Genomic DNA, 19,564 nt, shown 5'->3' on the forward strand with positions numbered 1-19,564 from the left:
CGTCACGTGAGTGAGAGTGGTTCTCAAAGTACGGCTCCTGGATCATCAGCATCAGCAGCACCAGGGGAATTACTAGAAATAAAAAAGGCTTGGGCTCCATCCCAGACCTGCTTATCAGAAATTCTGGGGGTGGAGCCCAGAATATCTGGGTTTAGAAAGCCCTCCAGATATTTCTGGTTTACATCAAGATTGAGAACCACTGGGCTTTTCAACAGCAAATCTGACTTGGTTCAAGGCCAGTCCTATTGTTCTTCCTTGAATCAAGCACATTGAAGAAGTGTACACACTGGGTGTTGTATGTAAGTGACAAATCACTAAATTCTACTCCCTAAACCAATATTGCACTGCATGTTAACTAACTAGAGTGTAAGTACAAATTTTGAAATAAAAGAAGGAAGTGTACATTTTTTTAAAAGATTATTTATTTGACACAGAGAGAGAGAGAGATCACAAGTAGGCAGAGAGGCAGGCAGAGTTGGGAGGGGGGGGAAGCAGGCTCTCCACTGAGCAGAGAGCCTGATGCGAGGCTCGATCCTAGGACCCTGAGATCATGACCTGAGCCGAAGGCAGAGGCTTAACCCACTGAGCCACCCAGGTGCCCTGGAAGTGTACATTTTTTGCACAACCATATCCTTCTCTGTGTGTCCTGCCATTACCTCTTTTGGAGTACAACTGAGTGATATTTTAGTATCCCTTGCTTACTATAGATCCCTGATACAGGTCATTTGTTTCAGATTTTTAAATCGGTTTATTTGCTCTATCCGCCCCTCCAGTCTTCTCCCCTCTAATAAATGACAGGATATACCACTGAATATGAGAATCTCAGGTGATTGAATGGAGTTAAAGGTAGCGGTTGGAAGTGCCGAGAATTGTAAATGATATATTTTGGTCCAGCAAAACACCAGCTTTTTTCCTCAGTCTAGAACAGAGAGTATGCAGCTGCAGATGTGTTTTTGTTTTGATTCAACAATGTTGGCCTGCCCAGAGTTTGTGTATTTTATTCCTCCCTTTTTGGATTATTGTCAAAACTTCAAAATCAGATTTCTGACTTTCATTCTGAATCAGATTTCCGTTTTCTGGGTAGGAAAAACTGCAGTATCTGGCAACTCCGGACTAAGGAAAGACAAGGCCACAGTGGGCTGCAACTGGGTGCCAACTGCTCTGTTTAGATGGAGCATATGCTCTCCTATTTTGCCCCAGGCCCCACTACTCCCTGCTGTCTCTCTGCCTTTAATGCTGAATGGTTCTTTGCCCTTTATCTTAGCATTTGCTAAGAGAAAAGGGAAAAGTAATTTCTGGGCCTTTGTCTCTGCCAAGTTCTGAATTAAAAGTTAGACTATTTTTAAAGAAAATAAGAGAGAGCCTGTTTATTTGTAGAAATGAAAAAGGATCCTGTGCATTAAAGCCAGAAAAAGAGAAACCCATTTCACATTACCTGTCTGACCCTATGAGCTTCTAACGTGGTGAGGGTTGTCTTTCCATCCAGGAGGCAAAAAGTTACACTCCCAAGAATTGTATCTTCATGCTAGACTGGGACCAGCCTGGCTGATAGCAAACTGATAGAAACTGCCAGAAACTTGTTGGGTTTTTTTGGTCACTTCTTCCCACCTCTATATTTTCTTCCGAGTGATGCTGTCCATGGGCTTTGGGAGTAACCTCCACCATGTGTGATTCTCTTTCCAGGTGGTGATCATGGAAGTCCAAGGCCTCAAATCCTTGGCTCCCAATCGCATTGTATATTGCACAATGGAAGTCGAAGGAGGAGAGAAACTACAGACTGACCAGGCCGAGGCTTCTAAACCAACGTAAGTTCTGCTCCTCCACTGCTCATCTTCCAGAAGGTGGTTCTCATGGGCTTCATTGTGTCTAACTCCAAGTTAAAGGTCTGGTTTCCCCAGAAGGTTCTAGAAGGCATGTTCCTTGTTTGTTTTCCAAACAAGATGACTTGATTACATTCTTATTCGGCAGCCATAAAAGGATTGCAGTTTTTTCAGAGAATAGAAGGAAAGTAAAGAAACAATCTCCTTTCTGGAGCTCTATGTAATCACGTTAGTTTCAATCCTTTAACAGAATGTGTAGGAAAGTTTGATACAAATCTGTTATATTAAATTTACTGAATGATATTTGGTTCGTGGATTAAGAGATTTTTTTCAAAATCTTTCTCTATGTGCCACAATTATGACTATGTCAGTAAAGCAGTGTGTTATATTAAATATGATACATTAATTCATTTGGTCAATGCATATTTGTCAAATGCTCAGTGTGTGTGTACAAGGTAGTGTTGCCCAGTGGAGAGGAAGGTAGTCACTGCTTTAGCCCTACAGAGCTCACCATTGAGTGGAAGGATCAGAAATATAATCACATAAATATATAATTACAAATAGTTACAAATGCTGAAAAGGAAAGAGTGCTTTGAGAGGAGGTAGCAGGGGACCTAAGTCACTTTGTGGGGACAGAGTCAGAGTAGGCCTTCTGTAGGAGTTATGAGAAATTTGGGCTTGTATTATAAAAGTTGAATGAGATGGGGTGGGAATAGAAAGAGCATTCCAGGCAGTCAGCTTGTATAAAGGCCCTGTGGTTAACGAAGGCCCTATGGGAAAGCAGAATGGAAAGACGTTTTGGTAGGACTAGAGCTCAGAGAACAAGGTATGCCAGAAACTGCCAGTGAGACAAGAAGGGACCACACAATGGAGAGCCTTGCTAGACCGTGAGAAGGAAGTACAGAGATAAGTGATTAGATATGTGTTTTTAAAAAATCACTGTGGCTATAGCAGAGAGAGCCAGAGTTGATGCAGGAGACCAGCTAGGATTCTCCAGCAGTGGTTCGTAAGAATAATGATGATCAATTCATCTAGGTCAGTAGACTCTCAGGCCTCAGCAATTCAGGAGGGGTCACTGTTTTTGTTACCTCCCTAACCACCTAATTTCTCTTCTATCTCAATTAAGCCAGCCTAGACTAACGAGCTTTCTTTTTTTATTGTTGTTAATCCATAAAAGTCATAAAAACAGTAACCCCTGATAGCAATGTACTGCCTCTCCTTCTCCGGAGAATTATGAACTATTTAGCAGAACAGGAATAACGTACCAGCGTGTTCAAACAAAATGGTTCAGAGAAAGCACTGAATGTTTCCAGGACTAGAGGAAATCTGAGGGCATTGTATGCCTTGGAGTGGTTCTTTGCATGAGTAGACAAAGGCCTCAGATGCTGGGAACCTGGGCGAAACTGACGAATGGAAGCGAGATGAAATGGAAACCAATACAACTCGTCGCACATTATCTTTCCTCCCTTTTTTTAAACTTAGTTTTAAACTGAAAATGAATGCAGTTTCTTTTTTACTGCCTGACAAAATCCTCATTTTCCCCACACGGGCCGCCATGGCCTGACCCTTATCAATGCTATTATGTTATGCTGCATTATTGATACGTGTTTTTAAAAATGTGTCATATGTGGGGGAAGAAAAACCTATTTGGTATTTCTGCCAACTTTTTGGATGTTGGGCCTAATATGGTGTCCTAAGATAGAGAAGGAAGGAGAAATCTCTGATTATTCTAACAGGATGTTGTTTCATATGAACTATTTTATCTTAAAACATTATTCATATCATTTTATTAGGCTTACAGTTTTCAGCTGCCAGGGTAAGTGATGAGCTGATTTTCATGTGCTTATGAATATTTAAAACCGAGTTTCAGATTACAAATAAATATGGAACACTTCGGTCTACCTACTTGAAATACTCATATTTCACATATATATTTACTCATATCCACACATGTGCTTTATTATGTCCATATTCATAAACATCTCACCCTAAAACATTTTGCTTTTCCAGCCAAAGTTATAATATTTTAATTTTTCTTCCATCAGTGAGCAGGTATTACTAAAACCTCACAGAGGATTTGCTTGTTTGCCTGCTTGTTTTTAAATACGTGAAGAATGCAAGTTTTCATGGCTAGGGTCCAGTCAATTCAGTCAGGAGTGGCTACTTTGAGTGCTATGTTAAGAAGAGTTCTGAGGGCAAATCTATATTCAGAGGAAAATAGTGCATGATCAACTTGTTATGTCTGCCAAAGGAGAACAAGTGTAAGTGCCCTGTATATGCCATTTCTTAGTATCCCAAGGAGATATACACAGTCTGAAATCTGGCAATGCTTGTGTTTCCTGCTGTCTCTTTTTTTATCCTTTCTATATGAATTCTCTTTAAACCTCTACTCATCATCCTTCTAAATCTACAATTCTTTTCCCAGTTCTCTTCTTTACCTTTTTCTTTGTCATCATTCAGTTCTAGAAGTTTTTCTCTGCCTCTGGCTTGACATGGTTGGATGAATGAGCCTGTTGGTACAGGTATATTTTCTTCCTCTCTCCCTAAGTTTGGACTTATTCAGAATCCTATCTTTTTTTTTTCCTTTGAAACATACATTCTGCTTTTCTTCTTTACTTCTACTTATAATTTTTCCCATTATCAATCCCTCACTATCATGTCTGCTACTTGATTTTGATTACCCCAAAAAGTATCATTTGGAAGGTTATCTTCAGTCTGTCCTAGTAACTCCCCTTTATCATCTGACAAGGTTAGCCCTTTTTCTGCCCTCCTCATCTTCTGAATCTTGTCTTTGACTATTCTTACAGCCTGCTGATGCCCATACTTTATTTATACATTCTGAAATCAAAATTCAATTCAAGCTAGTTTTATTTGTTACTCATTAATTCTGTTGTTGCCGCTACTAGGTATTTTACCCAATAACTGGAAACCCACATCTTATCTCATCAGGTGTCTACAAGGAATTTGACTCTTGTTTTATTGTTTGGGTTTGTTTGTTTGTTTGTTTGTTTTTACCAAGTACAGTCACAAATCCAGAAGTACATCGCATGACCCACTTTGTCCAAGAGTGTGTTTTTTTAGAACATTAATGTGGAGACGTCTTCACTGAAAACAAGGGCAGGGAGAGTGGTACCATGATTAATTGGGAAATGCAAAACATTTCATCTCTTTATAAGTTTTTCAGTGTTCATCAGCATTTAAAAACCTTTGAAGATTTCCAACAGTACATAAACCTATTTGCCTTTGATTATTCATGAGTTCCCCAAACTTATTTCAACTAATACCTAGTAGCATCCATTGGAAATGCTAGTCCATATTGTCCAAACCTAGTAATGGGAGTTCCAAGTTCTCCCTCACTTCCTAAGCCAGTACTGTTTCTTCACTTAAAACCAGGGCCCTGCCCGGCATGATCATTTTGGATCAGATGCATAATATAAGAATGCTGTGTTCATGAATTAAATACACTTTGTGATTGGAAAAAATGAGGTGTGTGCGTTTGTGTGTGTATGTGTGTTCTCTGTTCATCCTTCATTTTATCAATCTGGATGCTAAATGTGGGACATTTTCAAGCAGACGTTATTTCCTCTCAATTCAGTTGTCCTCCTCTCCTGGGTCTTAACATGGAAAGCCAGGAAAATATGTTATCACAAGTTTTCAAGCAATATGTTTATTTCAAAGAATATTGCCTCCATTTGTAATATATTGTTTTTTTGCTTCTGTGGGAAAGCAATGGAGGTGCTGAGGCAGAAGTAATTGAAATCGTGTCTTTAGGCAGGCAGTCTCAGGCAGGCATGAGAATGGAGAAGAGAAATACTTTGTGGATTCAAGAACTCAGATGTATTTGTCTATCTCCTATGAAACAGAGCAGACTTTTCTTCCCATGCCGGGTGTTTTTCAAAGGACAGCACTCTTAGGTCTGCGGATAACAGATTATGTTAGGTTTGATCAAGACATGGCTTTGAGTAAAATCAAGTCATGTGATAAGGAAGTCATTGCTTCTCTATTTGTTTATCTGTTCTGATCAGGTCCAGGAGAACATCTTTATTTGGTTCTAGTAAATCTTTAACACCTTCAGAAGCCTCAGGTTCTGCGTCTTCTGCAGACCAAAGCCTCCCACTAGAATTTCATAGCATTGTTTAGATCTCACTTACCCAAAAATATTTTCTGTACCGGGTCTTGGAATGGTTTCAAGGGAAAGAGAGTGACTTTTCTGGATGTCTCCTTTGAAATGTAGATTTAAGGGAAAGACGGGAGGGATAGGCACTTGCACTCCCTCGACAAGGGTACATTCGATGCCTTCTTTATGTCTACCTCGGGCTGGGGCTAGAGCCTTGACATAGATCCAGTTTTGACCTCATAGAGTGGACATTCTAGTAAAGGGCACAGTTAGTAAACACATGAATAAATAAACAGGTAAAGCAATAACAGTTTCTAATTTGTGTTACCTTCCATTCATGGTAGTGTTTTGTCTTCTGCATCAGCGACATAAGTGTTCTTTTTTAAAGAAATATAGTAACATTTAAAAGTGAATTGATTTAAATAAAATACATTAAGTAAATAATAGCCCATGTGGTACCTGGATAGGATTTAAAAAATAATAATAATCACAGAAGCTGTGTTGATATGTGGGAATAGCAAAGATGGGGAAGATGGTATGCAAAATACTTTATTTTGGGAAAACTGATGTAAAGAAATAGAACATATTCCCTGAGTGGGAGATATACTTCAAAGTGACTTTCTTGATGGTTTTGTACCATGTAAGTTACCTTCTAAAGAAAGCAAGCCCTGAGGGTTAAATGCTAGAGAAATTTAAGTAATTGGTCTAAAAAGGAAGGCAGTTTTAGTTGGCAGTCCAATATTGTGCTAAGTTATCCAAAATTACATTCTTCTGAATGGAAACCAAGGATGCTACTTGACATTTGATTATTTAAGCAGTTTATTATTCCCTGACAAGCCACAGGCTTTGTGACGTATGGATTTCATTATTGTCAGGAATTAGAAAACACAACCAGACTGTTTCCTGCCACTTTCCAAAGGAAGAAGAAAATAAGATGCCCTCGCTGGTAAATCTTGTCATAGCCCTAGCATTTTTCAGTGGCACCTTATCTAATGAGACCACATTAAGGCAAAAAATAAAAACAAAATGCAATGACTTTCTATAACATTTTTCTTCTCTGAAATATATTATTTGTCCTAATGGCAACTCAAAATGGGCCAGGCTTATTACACCCAAATTACTCATACAAATGGAGTTGCATTAAATCACCCCCACAGTAAATCAGTTACAAAGTCAAGAAAGGAACTTGTGCCAGCCAAATCCTTGCCTCATGTATCATCTTAATGGTACTCCTTTTTCAGTGTAAACAAAAATGTTTTCAGTGTACTGGGCCTTGGAATGATTTAAATGGATACAGACTATCTTTCCTGAATGGCTTCTTTGAAATTTAGATACAAGAGGATGATATAGAGGATAGGCACTTGCTTACCCTCAACAAGTGTACATACTTCCTTGGGTCCACCTTGTGCTGGGGCTACACCCATGAAAGACATAGATCAAGCTTTGGTCTCGTAGAATGTACATTCTAGTAAAGGACTTAGGCAATAAACAAATGAATAAATAAATATATAAGATAATAGTAGATTATAATTTGGTTCCAAAAGAAATGAATAGACTGCTGCAATGAAAAGTAATGGGGAGGTAGGGTACTCCGGTGGCCAAGAAACCCTATTCAGAGTAGGTAATGTGTCAGTTTCTACTTGAAGGATAAGGAATGACCCAGTAACTCGATAACTAGGTATTTACCCAAAGAAAATGAAAACACTAATTCAAAAAGATATATGTACCCATGTGTTTATTGCCACATTATTTATAATAGTCAAGATATGGAAGAAATCCAACTGTCCATTCATAGATGAATAGATAAAGAAGATGTGTGTGGAGTGTGTGTGTGTGTGTGTGTGTGTGAATATTACTCAGCCATAAAAAAGAATAAGATTTTTGGCATTTGCAAGGCAGCATGGATGGATCTGGAAGGTATAATGCTAAGTGAAATAAATCCATCAAAGAAAGACAAATACTATATGATTTCACTCATATGTGAAATGAACAAAGAAAAAAAAAAGCGGACTTCTAAATACAGAGAACAAACTGGTGACTTCCAGAGGGGAGATGGGTGAAACAGATAACAAGCACTCAATAATGTATAGAATTTTTGAATTATTACGTTGTGCACCTGAAGCTAATATAAGGATGTATGTTAATTATACTTCAATTTTAAAAAAAGAGGAAATAGCAAGGAAAAGATGCCAGGTGCAGTTAAGAGCAAGTGCAAAGGCTTTCAGATAGGAAAGAGCTCCATGTGTTCCAGGACCAGAAAGGAGAGCAGTATGAGTAGAGACTAGTCAATGTTGGGGAGTGTGGTACAGGAAGAGACTGAAAATCAAGGCAGGACCAGACAACTCAGGGCCTCCTAGGCCACATGAAGGATTTGAACTCTATTCCAAGACCATGGAGAAGCTGTCAGAGAGTCTTAAGCCAGGGAAGGTATGATTGGATTTCCGTCTTGAAACCTAAAGCATCTTTAAGGACCAGAGTTAATTTGGAATGAAGGGTTTATCAGTCAACAAATATGGACCACATACTATTTCCCAGACATTAGGGTTAGGGAAATGATAGAGACCTGACTTTTGACATAGAGCCACAGAGAAAAGCTGGTGGAAAAAGTCCAAGTGCCCCAGCACAGAGTGATAAATTCTTCCAGAGTCACCATAGCTTTCAGAACTGTAAAGGCCATCTCATTTGCAAAGGAGTGAAGCTTCCTGAGAATCACCTCTTTTCATGTTTACCTTTCTTGATACTCCCATGTTCAAGGTCACAGTCCAGGAGATGTTTATGTTGAAGTGATTGGAGCGTGGCTACCATTTCTCTGGTCTTTCCTTTCTAAGAAAGAGGCTTAGCTTTTTTCAGAGTTAATTAAATCATAAGTGGTAAAGGCCAACACTGACCCAGAAATTCAATTTTGCTAGGCTCCCAGAAGATGTGTGGGTTGGGAAGAAGAAAAATTATAATTACAGTTCGGGGTGCTCAGAAGCTATCTGGCCTCCCAGCCCAGAAGGCTTGGTCAAGAAGCCACAACTTTTGTTGAAAACCGGTTTGTATTTGCTTGTGAGCCGGGGAGTGAAAACAGGCTGGGTGAGAAAACAATAAGCAACAGGGTAGATGGTGGAAAGGAATTAGGTGCTAGAGACCAACTTCAGAGATGGAGCTCCTCACGGTATACCCAGCTCTGTTCTAAATTTGCCACCCATCTTGTACAGGTTAGTAAGCTTTCCAGCTTCACCATGTTCTCATGAGTGATATCCAAGACCACTGCTCCCCCAACAATTTTATAGGTTTTTCATCCAGCTAACCCAGAGAAGAGCTATAATTGCAGACCTTATGGCAGAGTTTTCAGAAATTTCAAGTAACACGGGGGTGGTGAAGTTTCTAGAGTTGGTAGGAGTTCAGAACTGGATGATTGAGTAGTGGCTTAAGTCTGAAAGTTACACAGTGATGCTCCATTGCAATGTCAGAAATTTATGAAAGTTCTGATTTCATGGATAGTCCAACATAGGGTTGGTATAAAACAAAGATATTTTTTGCCCTAGCCATTTAAGGACTAAGGGAAACAAAGTTCATTTACTTTCTGGTTCAGGTCCTCGTATACCTTGCCTGAACTTACCTATCATTTGTACCTAATACTGGAGTAATCTGGGATCTGGACTGATCACCCATCATTGTTTAGTGGAAATCCAGGGAAATACATTTATCTGTAGGTGTGGAAAAACCACCACACTTGTTACCTAGTGATGAGGAAGAAGAATGTAGGAAGGAATGGCATATTGTTTCTTATATGTAATGATGTAATGGCATGAACTCCAGGAACTCCATTTATCCTCACTGATGAGAAGAGAAGAGAATCTTGGTCTAGATTCATCAATGCATAGAAACAATTTTGGACATTTTGGCATTTTGGACAAGAGCACAGGATTGGGAGCCTGCGTGAGCTTGGACTGATTGGTTTAACTCTTGTGCCTCGGTTTCCACATTCTTGTGAAAATTAAGTTAGTTAACAAATATAAAATATTTGAAATACTGCCTGTCATGTTGGCTGTTATTATCATGGCTTCATTCTTGTTTGGAGGAAGGGGAGAGAGTTGGGGGATAAAAATAGCCTGGGTCTAAAATAGTAATTTACATTGATGTAACACCTTCTAAAGGCCAGATGCTATGCTAAAGTATTTCATAATCAATGTCTTGTTTAACGCCCTACTGATACCTGAGATAAGTACTGCTGTTATTCCCTATATTTTACTGATGGAAATATTGAGATTCAGAGAGGTTAAATAACTTGGTCAAAGTTGCACAGATAAAAAGTAGCTGAGCCAGGAGCCAACCCCAAATCCTGTACATTTAACTCATTTTGCCTTTCTGAAAGATACTATGCCACTAAAAGAAGGTTGGTTGGTTTGTTTTTTAATTAGCATTGACTATTCAGCAAAACTATTCAACAAGGCTCATTTCTTTTCCATAAACACAGTTACGTCATGGGTCAAATCTCTGCCCGTTTAGATGGTGATGACTGGACCATCACACATTAGTGCAAACACACGTGTTTCAGCTCCCTGCAGACTCTTAGCTCTGCAGGCACGCATACGCAGCAGCACTGTTAGGGGCTACATAGGTGAGTCTGCAAAGATAAACCATGGATGGCCCTGCCTTTCGAGGTGCCTACAAGATCCCAGGAGAGCCGCTGATGATAATGATCACCAACCCCCTTCATGAAAGTCATTATCAATAACAATTGCCCCTACCAAGCATTGAAATCTGTTAGGTGCCAGGTAATGAGCTAGCTAATGTATGGTTGAGCCAGGTTTAAATCCCAGTTCTACCAGTCACGGACTGGATGGCCTTGGGCAATTAGACTCTCTTTCTGAGTTTCTGTTTCTTCAAATCTGAAATTGAGACAATAATACAACCTGACCCATAGGCTTGGTGTTGGAAGATATGATCCATGTTAGTGGCTAAGTTTGATCCATGGCACTTTGTAGCCTCTCAAGAAGTGATAGCCAAAAATGGACTATAATCTCACAGAATCCTACCTGGTACTGTAAGAAATACATCTCTTCTATGTCCTCAGTACACATAAGGAAGAAGCTCAGAAGCATTAGGACGCCTGCCCTAAAATCCTACAACTTCTTAAATCCAGGCTGTATGACTCCAAATACATGGAAAGCGAAAAGCCAAACCTGCCTAAGGTTAAGGAAGGACACTCTGTCCCAACTTCTTTCCAGAGCCAAGGGACAGACCCTCAGAATAGGCTGCCATCAACATCAACTTGATGATACAAGAGCTAGTTCCAGAAGGCAAGAGAAATGCAAAAGGGCAGCAGTCCTTCCTGAGTCCTCATGCAGAGCCATATCACTCAGCTCCCTAAGCCTGGGTCTCTACAAGCTCGTTCTTCCAGCGTCTTTCTGGATCAGAACCTTTCTTCAAGAGAGGCAAGAGTGCTGCCAACACTCTTTCTATGTGTCTTATCTGTTTTACAGCAAAGCCTCCTGTTCTGTGATACAAAGCTCACCTCACTGCAGGGGTGCAGAGGAGTGTGGGGTCTCTGGGGAATGCAGATGCTCTTCTTCTCATAATGCCAATCATCATGCTGTTTGGAAAATTTTGCAACTCCTGTGCTTAAGCTCTGGAGTCCCAAAGTTCCCTGGATTCCTTCATAAGGACGTTAAGCTTTCACCCTGCCCCATAGCTTGTGGTTCAGAGAGTTTGGAGTGAAGCAACTGTTCTGGGGAACCTTTCATAGCTGGAATCTGGCTGGAAACATTTTGGTGATAATATGGAAAATAAGGGTTCAACGTAAGCATAAGAGTAAAAGCTTTACAATCCTTAGTTTGGATCATGCCATTGACCTTGTTACACTGGATGAATTACTAAGTCTTTCTAAACCTGTGTTTCCTCAACTATAAAATGAAGCTAATAATACTTATAAGCTTGTTGATGAGGATTCAAATTTAATAATATATGCAAAGCACTTGCCACCAATTTAAGAATTATTATTCTTCTCTTTCTAATTTATTATTGTCTTCATTGGAGCCAGGGTGAAAGGGAAAACAGGTAACAAAGGCCATCAGTTGGTTGCCTTTTTTTAGTTTAGATGCACTTTTTTAGTTTCTCTTGGACTGTGTTCATTTATATGTAGATGACTTACTTGTACTTGGGAAAATCTGTGGATCAGGCTGGTTTTCTTATAATCTCTTACCCATTATAGATGATCAATAAATGTTGATTGACTCAGAGCTAAGCCTTAATGGCAAATGGCTCTGGGAGAAGCTAAGAAGAAGGTCCCTGTGATGGACTTGAAAACCTCTTTAAAATACTAATCGTCATAATGATAATTATGTCAGAGTTTTCCGTACTGAAATGAGTGCTCAGTATCCAAAAGAACAGAATAAGTCTGAAAAGTGACGTGAGCCCATGGCATGAGCGCACCTCAACACCAAACCACTATCATGTTTCAAGTGAACAAAACACACATGTGTTTACACACACAGGTACCCAAGGAATGGCTAGGTGCATCACCAGTTAAAGTAAATCTGTGCCAATTGGGATGTATCTTGTCATTTAGCAAATAAACTGTCATACCATCTAATTAAGATAAGGTTTTGTTTGGGATTTCTTTTCTTCTGTAAATTCACTAGAGAGACAAAAGGCATAAAAAGCTTTACATATTAAGTAGTACAACCGAGTTGCAATATCAGTAATTGAAGGCTGTTAGGAGAGATGAATGGGAAGCAGGAATCTTGGCATTTGAAATCTCAGCTCTGCCCTGACACGTGCTGTCACCTTGTTTTTCTCCCCGCTGCATCAGACCACACAACCTGTCTCCTCCAACAACAGAACTAAGTGATTGTCTGCTGAGCCAGGTATATCAGGAATTGGGGTCTGGAAAATGCTTCTCTCTTTCTCACTTTCCTACCTTAGAGAGAGGCCAAACAAAACAATTCTCAGAACCAAAAAAAATTAAAAATTAAAAAAAAAAAATCTCGGAACCAGCTTGGTCTTTAGAAGTAGCAGCCGTTAGGACTCACTCCTACCTTAAGAGAGAGGCCAAACAAAAGAATTCTCAGAACCCCAAAAAAAATTAAAAATTAAAAAAAAGGGTCACCTGGGTGGCTCAGTGGGTTAAGCCGCTGCCTTCGGCTCGGGTCATGATCTCAGGGTCCTGGGATCGAGTTCCGCGTCGGGCTCTCTGCTCAGCAGGGAGCCTGCTTCTCTCTCTCTCTCTGCCTGCCTCTCCATCTACTTGTGATTTCTCTCTGTCAAATAAATAAATAAAAATCTTTAAAAAAAATAAAATTTAAAAAAAATTAAAAAAAAAAATCTCGGAACCAGCCTGGTCTCTAGAAGTGACAGCCTTTAGGACTCACTGTGCTCTTTGGGTCCACTGTAACCAGAATTCATACCAGGGCCTGTTACCTGCTGCTCCCCCAGATCCTTGTAGGTCAAGGGGAGCATCATACTGCAGAGGGAAGAGCACAAGATGCTATTCACTACTTCATTCATTCAGTCAATCCTTCCTTCCTCTGTCTCAGGTGTGTGAGGACCTACTGTGTGCTAAACACTGTGCATGGTGCTGAGAATAGAGCAGGGAACAAAAAAGGCAAAAATCCTGCCATTGTGGCGCCCACAGTCTAATGGGACAGACAATCATTAGACAAGACCACTTTAGATCATTGGGTAGAGATGCCTCAGAGTTTGGGTTTGGCCTTACCCTTCAGTGAAAATGTAGCAACTTTGCTTCACCTTTGTCTTTGGAAGACCTGATGATCAAATGTTATTTCAAAGTCACATCTGTCATCATTGCACTTGTGTGTGCCCAGTGATCATGTAATCACATTAATAACTACTACAGCCAATCATGTGATACTGTCTACAATACAGGCAAGGTGTAACTTTCTGGCTTATTGTTACTATCTGGATATTCATTTTGAAATATAAGGGAACATTCCAAATACCCATTAGAGTCAAAATCTTAATATGTACTTTCTGTGTTGAATTCTATCAGTCAGTGGTTCTTCTGTACACACGCTAACAAACACTTGTTATCAAACTTGTCATATGTCAAACAGAGGTCATAACTTACAACTATAAAACTGTTTATTTTATATTAAAAACCATTGATTTTATATTAAAAAACAAACAGTTAAATAAGTAGATGAATATTAAAAGGATGTATTAGCTTGATATCTTGAGAAGCATTATATCCCTTTTGAGCCACGAAATTTTTTATAAAATTTAAATTGCAGTATAAGGCAGAAAAATAAAGGTTAGGCTCTATCATAATTCTAATCTTTGTAGACCCATTCGGTGTACCAGCATTCATTGTGTAAAACAAAATATGATAAAACTTACCCTAATCTGTTCCTATGCAGAAGAAAGAAAAGGTGTGTGTCCTCACACACACCTAAGTCATTGTCACCATTGACAGGTCCACACCCTGGCAAGGCAGGCCCAAATATTTTATTCCTCCACCAACCTCAAGCAAAGGATACATAAATTCTGCCTGTTAAATTTTAATAATGAAATTATAATAATGACTAAATTGTTAATAATTTTATTGGATTCTTGTATTCCCAGAAGTTTATTTTGTGATGACAGTGCTCAACCTTTTCCAAATATCTATTGTAACCCTCAGTCCCTTTAACATTCAGCTAAAAATGTGGGTTCAGGGCCCTCCAGCTTTGCTGGGTGATTCCATAGGGATTAGCCAAATTGGTCAGAAAGTATTCCCAAGAAGTGACCAGTTGAGCTCAAAAGTTAAAAAAGAAGGAGCTGGTCCAGGAAAGAGCATGCGGGGCAGAGACTATAGAGATTGCAGAAACCCTGTGAGCAGGAGCCTGGCATGTTTGAGGGGCAGATAAAAGGCCAGGGGAACTGGAGCGGAGTGAGAGGGAAGAGAGTTGGAAGTGAGTCAGTGAGGCCGACTGAAGGCAGATTTCACAGGGTCTGGAGACCAAGGTTCAAAGTCTGAATTTTGAGCCTGCAAGTAACTTGATGGTATTTATGTATATAAAAGAGACTTCTGCCTGCCCGGTGGAGAATGACTGACTACAAGGGGAATGGGCAGTAATGGAAGCAAGGACACTGGTTGGGAGGCTGTCATAGTCACGTGGGAGAAGAGGGTGCTTGGTGGTGGCAGAGGAAGGGGAGTGAAAGGGACAGGCTCGAGAAACACGGGGGACAGAGAGCTAAAACCCTCCTTACCTCCATTTGTTACTCTTCCCAAGGGAAGTGCTGTGCGCTCTAGAGGTTACATTCTGGCCCCACATGGCCTTTGACCCTTCCCTCATGAGTGTAAGCTTCTTCATGACCCCCCAACCTTGCTTCACACACACACTGCTGGCCAATTTGTAAGCTGTAATTCCTGCATTTTGGTGAATGACCTTGCGTGAGTTGAGGGCAAGCCTGGCATTTCCTACAACCTTGTGGGTAATGGATGTGCAGCTGGGACCTGGAGCAGTCGATTCTCTAGCTGGGTCTTTTATTCCCTGCAAAAATTACTCTACAGCTGAACCAAATTTGTTCTTTCTCTACGTTAGCCGAGACGAGTCTTGAACAAAATGTTACATGCTGACATTAGGGTGACATTGACACCAAACCAAAAAAGAAAATTAATGAATTCACTCTCCCCTCAAGGTTTCATTTCGTGCTTGGTTTAAAAGGCGGATTGCACTGTGCTTGTGGTAATTCTTGCTGCTGGTAGGGAGGTATTAATGTGAAAGGATTTGAAGAAATAACCTATAATGGATCCAGTCTCACGGAGCAAGGGAGCAGTTTTCTGTAGATGATGTGAGTGTTGGGTTCTTGAAGTCTTTCATGAAGATAATGTTTAATTACATTTAAGTAAATCGGGCTTGGCTCCAACTTCACTGTGCAATCTTAGACCCACGACTCTGCTAACAGATGCAGCTGCTGAAAAATCTGGGCTGGAAATACATATTTTGTACATGTACTTCAAATAATATTTTTTAGCATCTATTTTGTATCAAACCCTATGCTCAGTCCTATTATTGGCTTAGTTTTTAAAATTAGATATGGTGCTTTCTGATCAAAAATTTAATATGTCTGTTGCCAAAAATTGAGGGAGAGCGTAAGGAAAAATTTAAAAATTACTCATGATCCCAATACCCGCAATATTATGGGTAAATATTATGGTGTTGTTTCCAATTTGCTTCTCTGTATCTGTGAGTGTGTGTACATACACACCGACAGATATGTGCACGTGATAGATAACCTTGTATGGAAGTCTTTATGCTCATCTATGATTGTTTCTTTTGGAGAAATTCCTAGGGCTGGTATTAGTTCACAGCTAATTAGTTCCTACGTATTTGGTGAGTAGGGTGACCAGCTCATCCTGGTTTGCCCAGAACTTTCCAGTCTTAGCACTGAAAGTCTTGTGCCCTGGGGGGGCAAAGTAGAGCAGTTGGTCATTCTGGTTGAGTGAACATTTCTACTCGACCTCTGTCATCCTGCATCCTGGGGGAAAGTATATGGCTGATTGTCACTCGTTGGATTTATTTCTTGAGCGACCTCTGTCTCCTCAGCTTCCACCATCAGGATACCATCTTTGTCTTTTGCACCCTTAGAGCATTTACTGGAACTTGCAAACTTGAGCCTGGAATTAAGATACAGTTCAGCTGTCTGGATACAAACAGCAGACAAGCCACTGTGCTCAAAAGAAGGTACTGCTCCGGCCTCACTGAGCAATCTCAATTTGCTCCGTTTGTCTGGATACATAAAAAGCTCCACAATTAGAATTATTACATAAACAACAGAGTGAAACTTCACGCAAGCAGATTAGGTTGTAGTGTTTGTACATTGACGTGAGAATAAGTAACATCTTAGCTATATTTGTGTAGGATACCCTGTAGTTAGAGCATCAGGAGAAAACAAAGTCACAGATTAAACTAGAAGGACAAACAATGCACATGATTCAAACAACTCATTGTGGGAGTTTTCCAGATCTTTTATAACAACCACTAATAATTTAAGTCCTTTTTTAAATGGAGTTTGTTTGTTACTGAATTCCCAATTTTTTTTTTAACCTAGCAGGGACACCATACCCATTTGGATTGGAGGTGTTAAATTCAAGAGGAAATGTGTCTGCCAAGTGGACAAGTAACCCAAAATCAGCTATAAGCTTCATTGACTAATACCTAAACTCTTCTACAGTCTAGGAAACAATATGTAGAAAAAAAAATGGATATGTAAATATAATTATAAGGTCAAATATAAATATAATTTTTTTTTAAGATTTTATTTATTTATTTGACAGACACAGATCACAAGTAGGCAGAGAATCAGGCAGAGAGAGAGGAGGAAGCAGGCTCCCCGCCGAGCAGAGAACCCTACATGAGGCTCGATCCCAGGACTCTGGGATCATGACCGGAGCCAAGGCAGAGGCTTTAACCCACTGAGCCACCCAGGCGCCCCTAAATATAATTTGAAGGAACATTCATATATATATGCATATATATGTATATATGTGTGCGTGTGTATGTTACACATAAATAAACATAGTTTACTTATAAAAAGAGGTAATAAAAGCGAAAATGAAGAAAGAATACTTTATATATATAAGGCATATATATATCTTATATTAAGTATATAATAAAAGCCAAGACGAAGAAAGAATAAAAATGAAGAAAAAACTTTATATATATAAAGAATTTATAAATATACATATATTTATATATAATATTTAATAATAAATAATATATAAATATATATAAGTAATATAAATACTCCCTATAAAGTATTGTTTCTTCATTTTGGCTTTTATTATCTCTTTTTAATAAGTAAACTAATAAAAAAGTGTGACCCATATTTGAAATTTAAAATACCCAGGCACTGAAAAAATAAAAAATCTACATGACCTTGAGAATGCTCTAAACAAAGAGTCAGTTAGTAGGGCTCAATTCTAAACCCAGGTTGCCATAAGTCAAGAGAGACCATAAGTCTCTTGAAATTGATGTCAAGCACCTTGTTTAAAGTGGAGGTAAAGCACATGGAACTCCAAACCAGCAAGCAGTATTTGCACTGATTTTTTAGACCCAGGTGCTGAACAGAACTACGTACTCTCTCCACATGAGAGGTTAAACCTAATCAAGGGACAAGTTATTAAAATTTCTAAATAGGAAGACTTATTTTGGAAAGAAAATGGAAATCACGGATCCAAAAATATTGTCCGTCCAGCTCAACCAAAGATTGTGGCTTCATGCAGCTCTACTGTCTTCGCTGGCTGTTTCAGATCTCCAGATTCACCTTGCATCCTGATATATTCTGTTAATTCTTCATCCTTATTCATACCCATTTCCTTATTCATTCAATAAGTAGTCGTTGACATAAAAGTATGAATTAGATGTTGCTCTAGGCACAAGGGATACAACAATGAACAAGACAGCATGGTCCCTGCCCCCAAGGAGCTTATATCCTAGTGAGAGGAGACCTAAAACAGGTATGTAAACAAATAAGATCACTTAAGAGAGCAGTGAGTACTATGAAGAAAATTTAAACAGGGTGTTATGATGGGTAATGACTGGGTAGGGGGAAATTCCCTTTAGATTGGCTGGTTATGAAATCCCTCCCTTAGGAGGCATTACTGGAATTGAAACCTCCATGTCAGTAATCACTTTGTCACCTGAAGATCAAGCAGAAGAACATTTAAGGAAAAGACAGATTTAAAATCCTCAAGGTGGGAATAGCTTGTGATATTCAAGGAACAGAAAAAAAAAAGAACATTACATCTGGAGTATGTGAGTAAAGGGAAAGTAATAAGAGAGATAGGCAAGGCACCCATCAGGTAGAGCCTTGTGGACCATGGAAACACTTTGGATTTAATTTAACTGTGACAGAAGCCATCAGAAAGTTGTAAGTGAATGATGGCCATGACGCCAGTTACTACGTGCTCAATGGATTGGAAAGAGAGGCAGAACACTAAGCTTTGTAATATTCTAGTTTGAAGTTGAGTGATGGCTTCCCGGATTTTTATTTAATTACTACGCTTCAAAAATTACATATGCTTCAGGGTATATCATTTGGCAATACGAAGCAATGAAGTACGGATGAATGTTGCAACACTAATGAGACTTAGTTATGATAAGTAAAAGAGACTAGATATGAAGGATCCCACACTGTAGAATTCCATTCACATAAGATGTCGAGAAAAGGCAAATCGACAGAGACAAGAAATAGGCTTACAGTTGCCTGGGATTGCAGATGGGAGTGTGATTGGCTGCAGACAGGCACAAAGGATCTTTCTGGGGTGATGGTTGTATTCTAAAACTGGATTATAATTAGATTGCACATGTAGATTTGCTAAAGGTCATTGAGCCATACACTTAAAATAGACAGATTTCATGGCATGTAAATTACACTTCAAGAAAGTTTTATTTTAAAGATGCTTAGGGGAAAAATTTTCATATGTATTCTTAAAAAAAAAAACAAAAAGCAAACATAGCAAAACTAGTAGAGAGCTGTCCAAGCAAGAGGTGATGATGGCTTAGACTGGATGAGTGACAATGAGGAAACTAGTGACTATGACAATGAGGAAAAATAGATAACGTTTTGGAGAATAAAACCAAAGTCTCATGGTCGAGCTAAATATGTGTGTGTGGAAATAGTGGGGGAAAAAGAG

General features: G+C 39.3%; 1 protein-coding gene across 25 annotated transcripts in view; it reads left to right on the forward strand.

Moving 5' to 3' along the window:
- Positions 1 to 19,564, forward strand: part of CADPS (calcium dependent secretion activator) — a 469,919-nt gene that overhangs the window by 231,835 nt on the left and 218,520 nt on the right. For all 25 annotated transcript variants that reach the window (XM_045078225.1, XM_045078255.1, XM_045078257.1 and 22 more), the window contains exon 6: positions 1,684 to 1,805. In XM_045078225.1, coding sequence (XP_044934160.1) covers positions 1,684 to 1,805 — 122 coding nt within the window. The remainder of the gene's footprint in view (positions 1 to 1,683; positions 1,806 to 19,564) is intronic.

Source organism: Mustela putorius, unplaced genomic scaffold (assembly GCF_011764305.1).
Source record: "Mustela putorius furo isolate JIRA1106 unplaced genomic scaffold, ASM1176430v1.1 tig00000095_pilon_pilon_pilon, whole genome shotgun sequence".
In the NCBI taxonomy this organism is placed as follows: Eukaryota; Metazoa; Chordata; class Mammalia; order Carnivora; family Mustelidae; genus Mustela; species Mustela putorius.